Raw genomic sequence first — 18,800 nt, forward strand, 5'->3', positions numbered from 1 at the left:
CAGGCTGGTGTTCTGTGCACTGTGCCATGCTGCTTCTCAGGTGCTTACTGTGCACAAAGCACTGTATCAAGGGCTAGTAGAGCTCGCTGTGGGCAGGAATGTGTCTGCTGGTGTACTTTCCCAAGCACTTAGTACAGTGCTTTACACACAGTAAGCGCTCAATAAATATGAATGAATAAATGATGAAAAAGTACACAGGAATTGGGTGCAGACCCTTTTCCTCAAAAGGCTCATAATCCATAGATTTAGGTAGGGAGAAGACTAGAAGCAGACACTTTGGGAACAATGAAACAGTAAGACAGGTTAAGAGGCAAGGACAAAATGCACAATACAGAAAATAAAAACATAAGTCATTAGGGAGTTGTGGCTAGGAGAGCAGAATTTCAAGCTCCTCACAATTCAGAGTCCGTGTTTTTCCCGTAACTACAGCAACAGGTACCATATTCACTATCCTTCCCAAGGTTATATGCGGCCTCATGCCACAGGTGCTTTTCTCTTTCCCACCAGGGTGCTGAAAAGCAGGATGGGTTGGGGTCATCTCAGTGGTGTGGAGTGAAACTGGAGATGGTTTCCAGGGAGGGAGTGTGGCTGGCTCCCAGAGTATGCTGCGAGCAAGGACTCTGGGAGGTGGGAAGGAAAGGAAGCTCACTCATCCGTGGTGGTGGGGGTGGCAAGAGCACCTGGGGAGGCAAGGTTGCAGTTACCAGATGCTTCATTTACCTGCACTGGAGAGGGGCCTAGTGCTTGGGAGAACACGCTACAGGTAGGAGAGAGAACCTTGTTCTGTGCCACCCACGCGTCTAGTAGTCAATAAGTGGCCAAGGCAAGATTCAGCCTTTCCCGATCCCAAAGCGATAAGGAAAAAATATTGGCCCAGGGTGAGTCTAAAGGTTAACATCTGAACATTGCCTCTTAATCCCTGTCTTTCTTGCTTGTGGTTTCTCAGGATGGTAATGTAGAGCACAGAGGTGCAAAGTAGTTCTTGCAGTCAATCAATCAGTTGTATTCAGAGTACTTACTGTGTCCAGGGCACTGAACTAAGCACTTGGGAGAGTACAATGTAAAAGAGTTGGTAGACACATTCCTTGCCCTGTTTTGCTTTTTTTTTCCTTTGGTGTTAAGTGTTTACTGTGTGCTGTACTAAGCACTGGGGTAGATTCAAAGTAAACAGGTTGGACATAGTCCGTGCCCCATGTGAGGCTCACAGTCCTAATCCCGATTTTACAGATGAGGGAATGGAGGCACAGAGAAGTTAAGTGACTTACCCAAGGTCACACAGCAGACAAGTGGCAGAGCCAGGACTAGAATCCAAGTCCTTCTGACTCCCAGGGCCATGCTCTATCCAGTAGGCGGTGCTGCTTATGGGCATTTTCCTGAAGTTAAAGTTGAATTTAATTTTTTATATTAGCTTTTAGTACTAGCTTTCACTGACTTATTGGCCAAAGGCACTGAATAAAAAGCTTCTGTAAACATTGCGCCCATTGTTGGGTAGGGACCGTCTCCATATGTTGCCAACTTGTACTTCCCAAGCACTTAGTACAGTGCTCTGCACACAGTAAGCACTCAATAAATACGATTGAATGAACGAATGAATCGCTGTTGATTGCAAAGTATTTTCCCAAATGATTAGTACAGTGCTTTGCACCCAGCAGGCACTCAATAAATAGTATTGATTAATTCCTTGATTTGAGTTAGGATCCTGCCCATTTTTTGTAAACTGACCTTGCTGTATTGAGAACATCACTTAGCCCTGCTTCCTTGCTAATGAAAAAAATGCTTATATACCACTAAAGTGCCATTGAATAGTGTATGCTGAATCGATCAATCGGTGGTATTTATTGAGCTATTACTGTGTGCAGACTAATTATCTATTACTATGGACAAGAAAGACAGCACAGTAGAATTGGTAAATGTGATCTCTGCCCACAAGGAGCTTACACTCTACAGGAGAAGCTTACAGTCTACGAGATTACTACACAATAAGCTTCTTAATTTGCTGCTGAAATTTTTTCCACCCTAAAAGCTTTCACTCAGCAGTAAATAAAATGTCATGTGTGCAAGAACAGGGGCACATTAAACACACTCTATAAGCCCATCAAATGCTACTAAGATCCTGGGTATCAGTGCCCAAGTCTTGGCTTCTATCTCCCATTGCCTTCTGCTTCCAGGTCAGGATCGCTATCTCCAAATTCCTAGGGGATCCAGGGCTCTAATGCAGCATTTGGGAGCTGTGGAGAACCCAAGGTTGAAATCCAAGACAGAGAGAGTTAAGGGGTGGCCACAAGCCAGGATCTTATACCTGAATAAAGAGACACGTGACATGGATAGTTAACACGTTTGGCTTAAACAGTAGAGAAATCAATGGGATTTATGTCCGGCCGGGCATTCGTGGTGGATCAAAAAGAATAGAAACACGAGAATATGTGATCCCAGATTAGACCAGCCCAACATTCTGTTTCCATAAGGGACACCAAGATGCTTAAAGACCCCATGTGATGGTTTCTCCGTGCTTGTCACCCACCCTCATGGCTAGGGATGGATCATCCAACATCCCTAATTTTCTCCTCTTTATCCCTACCTTTCCTCTAGTGGTGCATTATGGACTGCTTAGCCATGAATCTCTCCAGGTTGTTTTTGAATCTTCTAGCACTTCCAGCTGCACAGGTTTCTGTGGGAACCAATTGCACATGCTTACCACCTGCTGGGTGAAGAATGTTTTCTTTTGTTTGTTTTGACCCTACTACCTTCAAGCTTCAGTGTACCCATCACTGTGGTATTGTGGGATTTGGTGAAAAATAATTCTGTGTTTTCCCTGTCCACACACTTCATGATTTTCTAAACTTCAGTTCTGTCCTCTATCAATCTTTGCCTTTCCAAAATGAAGAAAACCAATCTTTTCAGTCTGTCTCTCATGGAAGCTGCTCAGCCCCCTGATCGTCTTGGTTGTCCTTTTTATGCTATTTTTAAGCATTTACTATATGTCAAGCACTGTTCTAAGCATGGGCGTCAATACAAGTTAATCAGACTGGATACAGTTCCTGTCCCACATGGAGCTCACTTTGAAGTTGGAGGGAGAACCGGTATCTAAACTATAAAACCAGTGTGGGCAGGGATTATTTCTCCTTATTGCTCAATTGTACTTTCCATGTGCTTAATACAGTGCTCTGCACACTGTAAGCACTCAATAAATACGATTGAGTGAATGAATGCCAAATCCACAGTTTGTAGTTGAGGAAACTGAGGCATAGAGAAGTTGTGATATGCCCAAGTTTACATAGCAGGCAAATGGCAGAACCAGGATTAGAACCTAGGTCCAGGCTTCATCCATTAGGCCACACTGCCTCCCCACCTGTAACTTCTTCTGCTCTATTCTGTTCTAAGTCACTGCACCCAGATGTGCAGACAGACGACAAACATCTACTTGATAGTGCTCACAGCATCCCTCAGTCATATGTGGCAAGTCTTATCTCCATCTCACCCAGCAAATTTTAAAAGCAAATTTGGTTTCTTCCACTTGTTTATCACATCCCTTTAACCCTTCAGGGTATTTTCTCTTTTGAGAAGCAGCGTGGTCCAGTGGAAAGAGCCTGGGCTTTGGAGTCAGAGTTCATAGGTTCAAATCCTGCCTCAGCCAACTGTCAGCTGTGTGACTTTGGGCAAGTCACTTCACTTCTCTGGGCCTCAGTTACCTCAGCTGGAAAATGGGGAGTAAAACTGTGAGCCCCCCGTGGGACAACCTGATCACTTTGTAACCTCCCCAGAGCTTAGAACAGTGCTTTGCACATAGTAAGCGCTTAACAAATACCATTATTATTATTATTATTATTATTATTATTATTATTATTATTCACTTCTCTGGGCCTCAGTTACCTCCTCTGGAAAATGGGGATTAAAACTGTGAGCCCCCCATGGGACAACCTGATCACCTTGTAACCTCCCCAGCGCTTAGAACAGTGCTTTGCACATAGTAAGTGCTTAACAAATATCATTATTATTATTATTATTATTATTATTACAACAGGCATGACTCTATATGAATTGTGACCTCCCTGACTCAGTTTCCATTTGGTTGTACCACAACAACAAACTCTTAGTAATGCTTACACTCCTATTTCACCTTCCAGACCTGTCAAACACCGGGGCTTCTATGTGGATTGGGAAATGAAATTACATTAATGACCGTGGCATGCGAAATTCAATAAGCCATAGTCCAAACTTAATTAAGAGTAAAATAAGCAGGCTACATCAGGTGTACCCTGTCAAGGTCCTTCTTAATACAGCATCCAGCAATGGCAGATGAAAAACAATGGCTTTGTGTGCCTTGCCTTTCTCCCGGAGTTGGGTGCTTATTAAAGACCATTAAGGGTCATTCTGAGAATCAAAATCAATACCCCAAACATATCAGGATCACCCCCGTCATATTCCTCAAATTTCAACTGACATGATGGATGGGAAGTCTGGAAGAATCAATAGACAAAGTGGAGGCTAGTTGAGGCAATGTGCTACCTCTCTCTCTCTCTCTCATTCAATCAACTGTGAAACCCAGCAGCCCAATTAATTTTAACACCAGATGGGGCAATTCATGTTGCTTCAGAAGGTCAGAGTCAAAACATCCCATCCATTCCATAGTCATAAATCTTTCCAAAGAAGAGGTAAAGGCACTTCCCTCTTTCTGCTACAGAAATAGAGAGGATTAAGTGAGAAAAGTTAGAAAACTTAGAACCCAGGTCCTTGGACTCCCAGGCCTGGGCTCTTTCCACTAGGCCTTGGTGTTTCTCGTAAATAGGTGCAAATGATCAATATCTGTTCCAAACTTATTCTAAAATGAAATTCAAATGCCTGAAAAAACAAGACCCTCTATCTTCCAGCTAATCTCGATATTTGTTAAGCGCTTACTGTGTCCTACGCATCGTGCTTAAGCTCAAGATAATTAAATTTTAGACATAGTCCCTGTCCCACAATCTTAGAAAGTAGAGAAGGAGAACAGCTATCTTAGTTTCAAATTACAAATGAGGAATCTGAAACACAGAAAGGATGACTTGCCTCAGGACACACAACAGGCCAGTGGCAGAGCTGGGGTTATCACCCAGGTCTTCTGACTCCCAGGACTGTGCTCTGTCCACTGAGCCATGCTGCCGAAAGATCAGACAAGAAAGTTGTTTTGAAAGCCAGTAAATTCCATCATATTGTACTTGGGCAATTGGGCACCATTGCACATGGTGGAAAATATTTCTCTCACCTAGGCTCTTCCCATGAGCATAAAGCTTAGTTACCTCTATTTCATTGTATTGCTTCAAATGTTAGTGGTCATGAAAGTCTCTAACCTATTTGTCCAAAGTCCATTGATTCAGGGCCCATGACTAATTATTCCTCCATTAGTCTTTTAATTATGGCCAATTATTTCCTGTTAAATCATGTTTTCAACGATCAGCTCACGTCCCACCTGACGTTGTCGGATTGGAAAGGGGAGCTTTGTTTTCAGAAACAATCAGACCCATTAGAGCCCTTGGCACTGGCCTGGGAAACAGCCTTCAAATGTTGTTTGTTTTGGTTTCAGATGCGGTCTGTGAGCAGAGTATTTAAATTCATCGACATGCCAACCGAGGAGCACAAGCCCACCCACCCAGCGAAGGACAAAGAACTCTCTGGAGTCCTGATCATTGAGAACCAGCACGTGAAGACAGAGAAGAACTGGCCTTCAGGAGGCCAAATGACCGTCCAAGACCTCACAGCTAGATACCTAGATGGAGGTCCGGCCATCTTGGACAACATCTCCTTTTCGATAAGTTCCGGTCAGAGGGTGAGATCCTCAGTTCCTTCATTGTCAAACCTGATTTACAATGTGTCAAGCCATAGAGGCCTATCACAGTATTATGATGTAGCCTTTTTAACAGGGGATCGCCCAGTCACCGATGACGTGATTAAAATACTAATTATGACATTTACTAAGCTTTTATTATATGCAGTGTTCCAGAGTAGATATAAGATTATGAAATCAGATCCAGTCTCTATCCCATCCATGGTTTGTTTCACAGATGAGGAAACGGAGGCCGGGGGAGGTTAAGTGACTGGTCCAGTGTTGCTGAGTAGACCAGTGGGAAAACTAAGATTCGAACCCACGTCTCTTGACTCCCAGCCCTCTGCTCTTTCCACTAGGCCATCCTGCTGTTGCCCGCAGAACATTAGTCCCCTGGAAACACTGTCATCATCCACACTGTGGTGGGTTCCTTCTATGTAGAGCACTGTACTGAGTGTGATACGCACCTGGCTGCTCCCTCTTTGTTACAAAACCAGAGCAAAGTGATACTTCATCTATAGTATTGGGCCTACTCTATTTTAACTACTAAGTGCAGAGCACTGTGTTGGGCATCTACTGTGTGCGCAGCCTTGTACTACTTTAGGCAGTATGCTATATGGGGCGCCTATTTAATGCAGAGCACTGACTGTCCTAGGTGCCTATTTAGAATCCTGAACTGTAATTTTCTGGAGAAGCAAATAGAAACTTTGTCTCTGGAGGAGGCTGCATTGCTGAAGGAATGGAGCTCCTAGCTGCTGGAGAAGTAGGAGTTGTTCATATTGGGCTGGATTGTTAATACTGCATCTCTTGAGAAGGGAAAGATCACGGGAAGCTTAATAATGTGTTGCTGTGTGTGTAGTCTGTGTGCATATGTGAGGCTTCATGAAACAAGCAGCACACAAGGTGAGTTCCTCCTGAGGAGATTGCATGTCTGAATTGGAAGTGGAAAACAGAAACAAGCTGAGTTGAAATATTTGAAACTCCTTGAGGGTAGAGATTACCTCTACCAACTCTAGTCTGTTGTATTCTCCCAAGTGCTTAGTTCAGTGTTTTGCATATAGTAAGCCCTGAAAAAATGCCATGGATTGATTGATCGATCAGCTGTGCTGTGAGGATGATTGCTCAGAGGGACCCAGTCAGGCCAAAGAAGACCTTAGATGAGGAGAGTCCAGGCTGAGGACAAAGGAAATGAGGGACCTTCATCAAAAAATAAAAGAGGATGTAAGTTTTTGGTCCAGAAGCAAGAGAAATTCCAGTGTTTGCTCCGTTGGTTTCTCCTAAAACAGGTAGTTCTTCAAAGTTTAAGTCCAACCCTCTTAGTAGATGAAAAAGCCCCTAATTGGGATGTCATTTATAAGCAATTGATATGGAGGTGATAGTTTGCATCTTATCAGTTCCCCAATTTATGCATTCCCTCTCCCCAAATCTAGAACAATTTCCTTTACCCTCTCTATGCCCTCCCCAGTTTTCCCCACCAAGTACAGGGGGCAAAGTTAGAAGCAAACAGCTAAGTTTGGGCCCAGTAGAAAAAGCCAGCTGCTCTTGGTTTGTGCCGGGGCTTGGGCATTCCACAAGGGGTGATGGATCTCCCCAAGTGGGTGGTGCCAGGGGAGTGATTCATATTCCATTTACCAGTCCTCTGAGCCCATACCTTTAGGGGAGTTGACTGCATTGTCCATTTTTGTTCTTGCACGGTTGAAGGAAATGTGCTCCCCAGTACGGATTTTTTCCCTGGGCAAACTGACCTAGTGGTGCAGGGTAGAAAAGAACATCCAAGGTGAAGCCAAGAAGAATTCACCCAGGTCCCAGGTATGCAGATCCCAACAGCCCAGAACCGAGCAGGCCAGTCAGCTGTTGAAACACCTGTGGAGTTCTCTCCAGAGTAGAAATCAGGCTGAAGTGGAGGAGATGCGATTGCACAATGCCTAATGGGTTTCCGGAGGATCAGAAGAGAAGGAAAGGTGAAGTGGAGAGGTGTGCTTGCTCCCTCAGTGGAGTCCAGCTTTTCCTTCCTGTGACATCTCTCGAGGCTCTCCATGAGGGGAAAGGAAAATGGCCCATTTCTAACCAAGATTGCAGAGACAAACTGAATGCTTCGAGACTCAATCTGTCACTGCCACTGCTGCAGTTCTAATCCTAGCTCTATACCTGCTGTGTTTCCTTGGACAAGGTACTTAACATCTCTGTGTCCCAGTTCCCGTGTCCGCAAAATGGGGACTTAATACATGTTCTCCCTTCCTACTCAGACTGTGAGCCCCATTTGGGTCCTGATTATTTTGTATCTGCCTCAATGTTTAGGGACAGTGCTTGGCATGTAATAAACACTTAACAAATACCACAACGACTATCATCATTATTACTGCTATTATTATTGAAGCAGTGTTCATTGAATGCCAATTGTGCACTGTACCGAGCACTTCTGATGTACAGACCACTGCATAGAACACCTCCTAGGTTCAGAGCACTGTACTGAGTGCCATCTGTGTGCAAAGCACTATATGGTGCACCTACCCCATTCAGAGCCCTGTACTGAGTCACATGTTGGATAGGATGAGCCAGGAGATGTGTATGCTCTAGAGGGTCAATCAATCAATCAGTGATATTTATTGAGCACTTACTATGGTAAACACTGGGGAGAGTACAATTTGACAGAGTTGGTACACATGTCCCCTGCCCTTTTCTCTTTCCAATGGGTCAGAACTGGTGAGGATCCAGGACTGAGGGCTTGAAGGACAGCATGTTATTGGCATTAAAAGCATTTGTAGATAACAGAAGTCTCCTTCTTCTTCCTTTGACTCCCAGGTGGGCCTTCTGGGAAGAACGGGCTCAGGGAAGAGCACTTTATTGTTCGCCTTTTTGAGGCTGCTGAACACCAAAGGCGATATCCGGATTGATGGCGTTTCCTGGGACACGGTACCTGTGCAGCAGTGGCGGAAGGCGTTTGGAGTTATACCACAGGTAAGGCTGGCAGAAGCCCAAGTTGTAAAAGTGAGGATGGGAACGTGGCTACGGACTCTGTTGTACTGTACTCTCCCAAGTGGTTCATATGGAGCTCTTAAATGCCACTGACTGAGGATGCTCTGCCGTTACCAGTTCAAGATCCTAAGTGTCTCCAAGATAATCACTTTTTAGACCAAATGCACGAGTGCCTTGAATTCCAGAGAGAGAGAGAGAGGAAACATGTGTTTCATCATGATTAACATTATTAAGTGAGCACCCTCTGGATGCAAACAATATAGTAGGCCCAGGGAGAACATCTAAAAAGGGGTTCTTGCTCTCAAGGCGCCTACCGTCTAATGGGAGAGCCAAGTGGACACAATAGCTGTTCTCCCTCCAAACTTAGACTGTGAGCTCCATGTGAGAGAGGGACTGTATTTGACCTGATTGTCCTGTATCCACCCCAGCACTTAGAACAGTGCTTGACACATAGTGAGCATGTAACAAATATAAGAAGAATAACACACCAGAAATACAATAGGTAAACATGAGAGGGAATGAATAAAACAATAATGTTTATAAATGGATACATTCAGGGAATGTTCAAGTGAGTGACTGGATGGCATGAAAGAAAGGGCAGGAGGGTTAACCTGGGAATGCCTCTAGGAGGTGGTGTCTTTTTGGAAGATGATGATATTTGTCAAGTGCTTACTATGTGCTAAGCACTGGTTGTCCCACTTGGGGCTCTCATCTGTAAAATCCTCATTTTACAGATGTGGTAACTGAGGCACAGAGAAGTTAAGTGGCTTCCCCAAGGTCACACAGCAGACAAGTGGCAGAGCCTGGATTAGAACCCATGTCCTCTGACTCCCAAGCCTGTGGTCTTTCCACTAAGCCATGCTGCTGCTTCTTCCTCTTTGGAAGGATTTGGGATAGGAATAGGGGACGGAAGGGAAGAAAAATTTGGCACAGCAGGTAGGAGGAGGGATGCTGCCAGTCAGGGGGAAAGGTGTAAGCATTGGATGGGAGATGAGAGAGATAAGAGGGAGGGTCAATTGAAGGGTTGGGCTGGGGTGGATATGGAGTGTGGTCTAGTGGATAGAGCAAAGGCTTGGGAGTCAGAAGGACCTGGGTTCTAATCCCGGCCCTGCCACTTGTCTGCTTTGTGACCTTGGGCAAGTCACTTAACTTTAATGCATGCCAGTTATCTCATCTGTAAAATGGGAATTAAAACTGTGAGCCCTATATGGAACTGGGATTGTGTCCATCCCAATTTTCTTGTATCTACCCCAGCGTTTAGAACAGTGCTAGCTCATAGTAAGTGCTTAACAAATACTATCATTATAATTATAAGAATAGATCTCTGGAGATAGAACTGGAAGTGAGCAGAGCTGCAGAAGAGGTGTGATTTAGCATTTAACCCATCATTGATGGCTTGCGTTCCTTTCCTAGATGGCCCAATTCATCATCATCATCATCATAATAATTGTAGTATTTGTTAAGTCTTTATTGTGTGCCAGGTACTGTACTAAGCAGTGGGGTGGATATAACCAAATAGGGTTGAACACAGTTCCTGTCCCACACTGGGCTCACGGTCTCAACATCCACATCTAGTCTCCACCAACCCCCAACCCCTTCCATCCACAGCTAGTCTGTCCCCTTTCTTATCTGCAGCTCATTTGCCTCCCGGACCTCCAATTCTCCACAGCCTGTCTTTGCCAGAAGAGCCATGTAGTCTAGCTCTGTGTCCCCACTGCATCCAACCTGATGAAACTTTTCCTGAAACACCACCACTAATCCTCTTTCAGAGCCACAGACTTTAGCTGCCTCGTCGTGACTTTACCGCCAATGGCCCCGACCGGGCGTCTTGCCATGAAACCGTGATTCTCCCCAAACTCTCACTTGAGAGCAGTGTGGATTCCCAACCAGAAACCCAGAGCATCCGTCAATTCTCCACGGTTGGGACAGACAGAGAAGCTCCTGTTTTTCTAACCTTTCACTGGAACTTTGGATGAAAGAATTATTTTTCTTTTAACTTCCTGGAATCTGGCCTAAAGAAAGAGAGAGCTATTCTGGTTTAGGAGTGACCGTCCCCCTCTGTAATTTTCTTTTTTCCTCCTTTGCATCAATCCCCTATGTCCATTCATCACTAATCCTAATTTCTCAATTTCTGGGAACCCTGAGGAGACCCGGAACCTCACCTTTGATGCTCTCTTGCTCATAACCCCAGGTGAGGGACTTCCTCCTTGAGATCCACCCCTCCCCCTTAGGCATTTCAAAGAATTCATTGCTTAATGGGGTCTCTCAAAGCCCCACTTACAACACAATAGTCTTGGCTTTGGTAACGTTCCCTGGAAATCCTGCAAGGCCTGCTCTGCAAGATCCACTCAGCCCTTGGCACCCACTTCAGAGGGATGTATGTTTGGATAGATTGAGGGCAGACTCAATCACCTTGCCACACCTGAAATAATGAGAGCACCTTGCACTGCACATAAATATATATAACACTATATTTTTCCAAAACCTTTTTGTATCCCTCCGCTCATTTGTTCTTCCTCAAATCCTGAGTTTGGGAGGGACAGCTCTTCTTATTCCTATTTGACTGAAAAAATAAACCAAATTGTAAGTTCCTCGAGGGCAAGGATTGTTTCTACCACCTCTCCCAAGTGCTTAGTGCAGTAGAGTTGGTGGATACAATCCTTGTACTTTCCCAAGTGCTTAGTGCAGTAAAAGCTCAAAAAATACCACTGATATATTGGCCCCTCAGCAGCAGTTTCTGGAGGACAAAAGGAGAAAATTATTCGTTGGAGGCCCAATTCTATCAATCAATCAATCTACAGTATTTATTGAGCACTTTCTGTATGCAGAGCACTGTACTATCTGTCTGGAAGGGTATGATTAAAGTCCATACTTAATCATTGGAAGGAATATTAAGGATGTAGAGGGGCATAGTTAAAGGGAAGCAACCAGGAGGAGAACTACCACCAGGTAGTTTCAAGCATCCTGTTGCCATGGAGATGCAATCCCTCCCTGGAAGAACCACTGGTCTGATCTAGGAGTGATAATGTTTATCACCTTATCCTCTCTTGCTATTCATAGGCCACCTTAGGTGAACACAGAATCTTAAGGAATAGTGACTCGGTCTAGGCTAGTGTAGAGATACTCCGAGAAAAGGGCCTTAAGATCCTTAGGCAGTTGGTGTGTACCAACTACCCCTGACATCTTTCTTTCCAACCCCTTGAAGATAAGCTATAATCAATTCACACAGCGTTTGTTTTCAGTGGATCTAGGAGTCTTCCTCCCCAGAGCTTCCCTGCATCTTCCGACTTCAGACAGGGAGGTCAAGGTGGCGGGAGGGAGTTTGATGGGTGAGAATTCTCAGGTTCACAGTGCCTAGGGTGGTGGTATGTAGAGAATCATCTGATTTATTGTTGATTATCTCACTTAACTTGACATTAACATCCACCCCCCCTCCCTTTCCTAATTTTGAACATTTGGTTCAGCAGTCTGAGATGACTGATTTTTTGCATCTCATCGAGGCTGCTTATGTCAGGGAGCCTTTTGAGAAAGGAGCCTGGAGTGGTTAAATGGTTCTTCCGGAGGCAGATAGGTACTGATATGCAAAAGAGCTGGCCTGCCTATTGAGGGACAGTTATGAAAGTGACCCTCTCCTCTTCAAGGAAGGGAAAGAACTGGTTTGTTCAGTTGACTTTTCTTCCCCCCTGGAGAGAACTTCATTAGTTTAATTTTAGAAAGATGAACTGTAAACAAAGGCTTACAAAACTCGATTTCCCTAATGGGATTAATCCTGCCCCACCTCAAACTGCTGGGCACCTAATCCCAGTAAACAGGTCTCTCCCATCACGAATTTTGAAAAATTAGTCAACGTCAAAAGAAATGTTTGACATACATCCGGGAACCAGAAAGTCTCTGTTCCGCGTCTGTCCACTTTGTTTGCTCTGGCAAGTGGAAAGGGATGTAAAATGGGTGAATTTGGGAAACGTTTCCAGATCAGGTTCCCGGTCTAGCTAGTATTCTCACTCTGTGGGCTGGGGGCCCCCTGCTGACAGAATCCAATCTTTCCAAACTTTGGAAGCAAAATGCCAGATCTTTATCTGCCTTCTGTGGGAAGCAAAACTCATTTGACCATCATGGGCTGGTTTAACTTTATCAGTAATACCCTCTTGTATTGAGGGCTAGCATAGAGTGTGCATTACTATAAGCTAGTTTTTAAACGGCGGTGGCAACTAGAAATGTCTCTAAGCAGTTCCAGAGGATTTGGAGGAATGACATGATGGTTGCCTTCCTGGACACTGACCTCTGTGGCTAGGGATGGACCTTCCAACACACAAACTTTCCATCTAACACCTCATCATCATCATCAGTCGTATTTATTGAGCGCTTACTATGTGCAGAGCACTGTACTAAGCGCTTGGGAAGTACAAATTGGCAACATATAGAGACAGTCCCTACTCAACAGTGGGCTCACAGTCTCATCATGGGCCACTCATCCATGAAACTCATTTTAAAGGGAGGCTATTCATTCCTTAGTATGAACAACAACCTGATTTCATGACTTCATGAACTGATCACTGGGCTAAATCCAAATCTTACCTGTGCTTTTAAACTCTGTACGTAACATATTCATTCATTCAGCTGTATTTATTGAGCGCTTACTCTGTGAAAAGCATTGTATAAGCACTTGGGAGAGTACAGTATAACAGTAAACAGATGCATTCCCTGCCCATCATTCTGGGTCAACCCCATGGTCCATCCAACCCAGGAATCTGTCTCCGACATTAGCTCCGTACACTTGAATTCCTGGACACCCATCATACTGGTTAGAGATGGATCATCTAACACTCCTGACTTTCATTCTTTGGCCCCTGGATCCATTTTTACTCTGCTCATCCTGCCTCAGCAGACAAGTCTGAGATTCCACTAGCACCCCCTTTAAGCAGATTTTTTTTTTCCCCATCCAGGAGAGCAGTGGGCAATTTAGGACTTTTCCACAGTTTGGCTTGAATTTCCTAAGAGGTCATATTTTATATAGAGGGTGTGTTCTGCACTGGCTAGATATGGGAGGCATGATCTGATCTGACCCAGACTCAGCTTGACACGTGCTGAGATTTCAGGTTCCGCTTCCAAAATTAAAGAGATTTACCTGTAGCCAGATTGATCCAGAAATGGACTGTAGCCCTAGAAGCAGCTGAAGCCATAGAGGGAAGAAACGTTGTTGATATTTTCCTCTTTGTTAGTTCTTGATCTCTCCCTATGCTCAGCAGGGCATCAAGCCCAAGAGGGAAAGATTTCATCTCTACATGATTTTCCACCCCTTTCTCCTTTCCCTTTCATTCATTCAGTCATATTTATTGTGCGCTTACTATGTGCAGAGCACTGTACTAAGCACTTGGGAAGTACAAGTTGGCAACATATAGAGACATTCCCTACCCAACAATGGGCTCACAGTCTAGAAAAGTAATGATGGCATTTGTTAAGCGCTTACTATGTGCAAAGAACTGTTCTAAGCGCTAGGGGGATACCAGATGATCAGGTTGTCCCACGTGGGGCTCACAGTCTTAATCCCCATTTTACAGATGAGGTAACTGAGGCTCAGAGAAGTTAAGTGACTTGCCCAAGGTCACACAGCTGACAATTGGCAGAGCCGGGATTTGAACCCATGACCTCCGACTCCCAAACCCGTGCTCTTTCCACTGAGCCGTGCCACTCTCTGAGTACTTAGCTGAGCAGTGGACAGGCAAGGGGGAGAGATGGGTATCTCTGAGAGATTCTGGCCAGAATTCCAATCAATCAATCAATCAATCGTATTTATTGAGCGCTTACTGTGTGCAGAGCACTGTACTAAGCGCTTGGGAAGTACAAGTTGGCAACATATAGAGACGGTCCCTACCCAACAGTGGGCTCACAGTCTAGAAGGAGGAGACAGAGAACAAAACCAAACATATTAACAAAATAAAATAAATAGAATAGATATGTTCAAGTAAAATAAATAGAGTAATAAATATGTACAATCATATATACATATATACAGGTGCTGTGGGGAAGGGAAGGAGGCAAGACGGGGGGATGGAAGGGGGATGAGGGGGAGAGGAAGGAGGGGGCTCAGTCTGGGAATTCCACTCCTCTAGACTGTAAACCTGGCCTCTAACTTGTCAGGAGCAGGGCACGTGTCTACTAACTCTGTTGTATTGTACTCTCCCAAGTGCACACAGTAAGCACTCAATAAATATGATTGATTTATTGATTGATTTTAGTCCTACAGACCCACCAGCTATTGCAGAGCCCTGGGTTCATGCCAAGGCTCTGTGCAAAGGAGACCTGGTATGGTGGGAGGGCAGTGACCTGTGGCGGTGCCACAATTCTCTGATTGGTAGCCATGCAGACAGAAAGGCCAGTGAGTATCACGGCCCTCTGATCTCCCCAGGGGCCCACATCACCCAAGCTAAGGATAGGTTTGTGCTAGGGTGAAGGTCTTTTTGTAAAGATTCAGGCAAAAATGGGGTTTTCTGCAGGAGTAATGATCTAAAATCATCAGGCTCCTTGTCAACAGGTTCAAAGCTGAAGAAGCCAAGTCAGCAGCTACAGAGACCCATCCCACATCAGTCCTAGCAGGAGACTTCACAGTCCTCGATCAATCAATATTATTTACTGAGTGCTTTCTGTGTGTGGAACGCTGTACCAAGTGCTTGGGAGAGAACAGTATAGCAGAGTTGGTAGACAGGTTCCCTGCCCACAACAAGCTTACAGTCTAGAGGGGGAATTGGCAAATCTTTCTTGGCCAGTCAGCCAGCAGCCTTTACTAAACACCTACTGTGTGCTGAGTACCATACTTAGTTGTCGGGAGAGTGCAATAGATTTAGAAGACAGGATCCCTGCTATCCGCAAACCTCTGGAAATGTAAATTCAGTTCCTTTATGACCTATATACTGTTACGCTAAGCATCACTAATCTATCAATCAGTTGTATTTATCGAGCACTTACTATTTGCAGAGCACTGCTCTAAGTGCTCTGGGGAGTAAAATGTCACAATCCAACAGATATATTCCCTGCCCACAATGAGATAATAGTACATAAAGGAGGAGTAGGATTATGATTCTTTGCAGAAAACCGCAAGAGCAGTTGCTTGTTCTGCTGACTGGGGTAGTGATTTTTCCATTTTCAAGAATAATTTGTACAACTTAGATTGGACAACAGCCTTCTTCTTGACTTCATGAAATACCTTGCAGCAGGCCAACTCGTTCATCACACTTTGATGTCCTCTCTCCATCAGGGTCTTCAATTAATTAATTAATTGTGGTATTTGTTAAGCACTTACTTTGGGCCAGGCACTCTACTAAGTGCTGGGGTGGATGCAAACCAATCGAGTTGGGCACAATCCCTGTCCTGCATGGGACTCGCAGTCTTAATCCACATTTTACAGATGAGGGAACTGAGGCACAGAGAAGTGAAGTGGAGCTGGGATTAAAACCCGTGACCTTCTGACTCCCAAGCCCGTGCTCTATCCGCTATGCCAAGCTGCTTCCATCTTTTTTTGCTTCCTTTAAAATGGAAATATGGAAAGTAGCAGGTGCAGCATGGCTTAATGGGTAAAGCATGGATTTAGGAGTCAGAAAGACCTGGGTTCTAATCCCGGCTCTACCACATGTCTGATGTGGAACTTTGGGCAAATCACTTCACTTCTCTGGCCCTCAGTTATCTCATCTGCAAAATGGGGATTAAGAGTCTGAGCCCCATGTGGGACAGGGACTGTTTCCAATCTGATTAACTTGTATCTTCTCCAGTGTTTAGAACAGTGCTTGGCACACAGTAAGCACTTAAGTACCATCATTATCATCATTACTATTATAATTATTATTATTAGGTAAGGCTCTCGGCCAACAACTGTTAATATCTGGCACCTTTATCTTTCAATCATATCTGCTGATGGAGAGAGCATATCCTCTGATTTATCTTTCTAGGCATTTTAAAATGATGCATTAGATAGTCAAGGTGTCAAACATAACAGCTGTAGTCCCAGGGTGTGTATCTAATGGGGTGACTGTAATGTGAATATTTCTCTGTAGTGGCAGTAGAAGATAAGATCCTTTCCCTCCAGGAACATAAGTCATACTGCACCATACTCTTGCTACTTCCATTTCCATTCTTGTTCACTTCCTCTTGCTCCCACTACTGTTAAATGAATTCTGTCTCCTTGTCTCCCCCACTAGACAGTAACCTTCCCCCCTACCCCTCCAGGACAGGAAATGTGGCTCAGTGGAAAGAGCCCAGGCTTTGGAGTCAGAGTTCATGGGTTCAAATCCCGGCTCTGCCAATTGTCAGCTGTGTGACTTTGGGCAAGTCACTTAACTTCTCTGGGCCTCAGTTACCTCATCTGTAAAATGGGAATTAAGACTGTGAGCTCCCCCTTGGGACAACCTGATCACCTTGTAACCTCCCCAGTGCTTAGAACAGTGCTTTGCACATTGTAAGCGCTTAATAAATGCCATTATTATTGATATTATTATTTAATCAATCAATGGTATTTAGTGCTTACTATGTTCAGAGCACTGTACTAAGCACTTGGGAGAGTACACTACAACAGAATTAGCAGACATGTTCACTTCCCATAGCGAGTTTTATTTTTGATGCACTCTCCCAAGTGGTAGTAGTAGTAATTGTATTTATTATATGCTTACTATATGCAGAGCACTGTGCTAAGCATTGGGTGAGACTACACAGGTGGGAATTGAGCATCGTTCCTATTTCTTGTGGGGCTCCCAATCCATAATCCATAATCCCAATCCATGCTTAGTACAGTGCTCTGCCTACAGTAGGTGCTTCATAAACATGATGATTAGTTGATTGATTGAAGGACTGCAAGAGGACAGATGGCTAAATCAAGCCACACGGTACTTAAGCAAATCCCTTGTGATCCTCTGCAAGGCGAGCGGGCAAGTGGGAGAAGAAAGGCTTTCCAAATATTGTCCTCAACAAATATTTATTCAGTTTGAGGATGTGGCCCTGGAGAGGGAATCAATGTGACTGTAGCGGCAGAGTCACCCAGAGGAAATCTCAGTGGCTGGGTCTCGTCGTGAGAACGCTTGGTGTTGGTCTCAAATAATAATAAATAATAATAATGATGGCGTTTATTAAGCACTTACAATGCACTGTTCTAAGCACTGGGGAGGTTACAAGGTGATCAGGTTGTCCCACGGGGGCGGCTCACAGTCTTCACCCCCAATTTACAGATGAGGTAACTGAGGCACAGAGAAGTTAAGTGACTTGCCCAAAGTCACACAGCTGACAATTGGCGGAGCCGGGATTTGAACCCATGACCTCTGACTCCAAAGCCTGTGCTCTTTCCACCGAGCCACACTGTTTCTCTGATTGCAAATGATTGTAAATGATTTCAAAATTATTTTAAAAAATAGGGCAATCAGTGTCAGTCAGGGAATTTATTGAGTGTTTTCTGTGTGCAGAACACTGTAGTAAACACTTGGGAAAGTATGATACAATAGAGTTAGTAGACAAGAAGAGCAATGTGGCTTAGTGGACAAGAGCACAGGCTTGGGCGTCAGAAGGACCTGGGTTCTAATCCCAGCTCTGTCACATTCATTCATTCAATTGTATTTATTGAGTGCTTACTATGTGCAGAGCACTGTACTAAGCGCTTGGAACATACAATTCAGCAATCTTGGCCCACACTGGGCTTGCATGTCTGCTGTGTGACCTTAGGCAAGTCACTTAACTACTCTGGTCCTCAGTTACCTCATCTGTGAAATGGAGATTAAGAGTGTGAGCCCCATGTGGGACAGGGACGGTGTCCAATCTGCTGAACTCATTTTTACCCCAGTGCTTAGAACAGGGCCTGGCACAGAGTAAGTACTTAACAAATACCATTATTATTATTTTTATTATTGTTATGATGATGACGATGCTCTCTAGTCACAAGAAGCTTACAGTCTTCACAGGAAGGCAGATGATAAAATAGATTAGAGATGGGGAAATGGCAGGTGGTAAGGATATGGTTATGACTGCTGTGGAAATGAGAAGGTGGGGTGGGATG

At 44.4% G+C, this 18,800-nt stretch overlaps 1 protein-coding gene across 1 annotated transcript in view; it reads left to right on the forward strand.

Annotated features, from left to right (window-relative positions):
* Positions 1-18,800, forward strand: part of CFTR (CF transmembrane conductance regulator) — a 190,873-nt gene that overhangs the window by 161,833 nt on the left and 10,240 nt on the right. The window contains exons 35-36 of the mRNA XM_038751975.1: positions 5,558-5,800; positions 8,600-8,755. Of these exons, the coding sequence (XP_038607903.1) occupies positions 5,558-5,800; positions 8,600-8,755 (399 nt within the window). The remainder of the gene's footprint in view (positions 1-5,557; positions 5,801-8,599; positions 8,756-18,800) is intronic.

This window comes from Tachyglossus aculeatus, chromosome 10 (assembly GCF_015852505.1).
Source record: "Tachyglossus aculeatus isolate mTacAcu1 chromosome 10, mTacAcu1.pri, whole genome shotgun sequence".
NCBI lineage: Eukaryota > Metazoa > Chordata > Mammalia > Monotremata > Tachyglossidae > Tachyglossus > Tachyglossus aculeatus.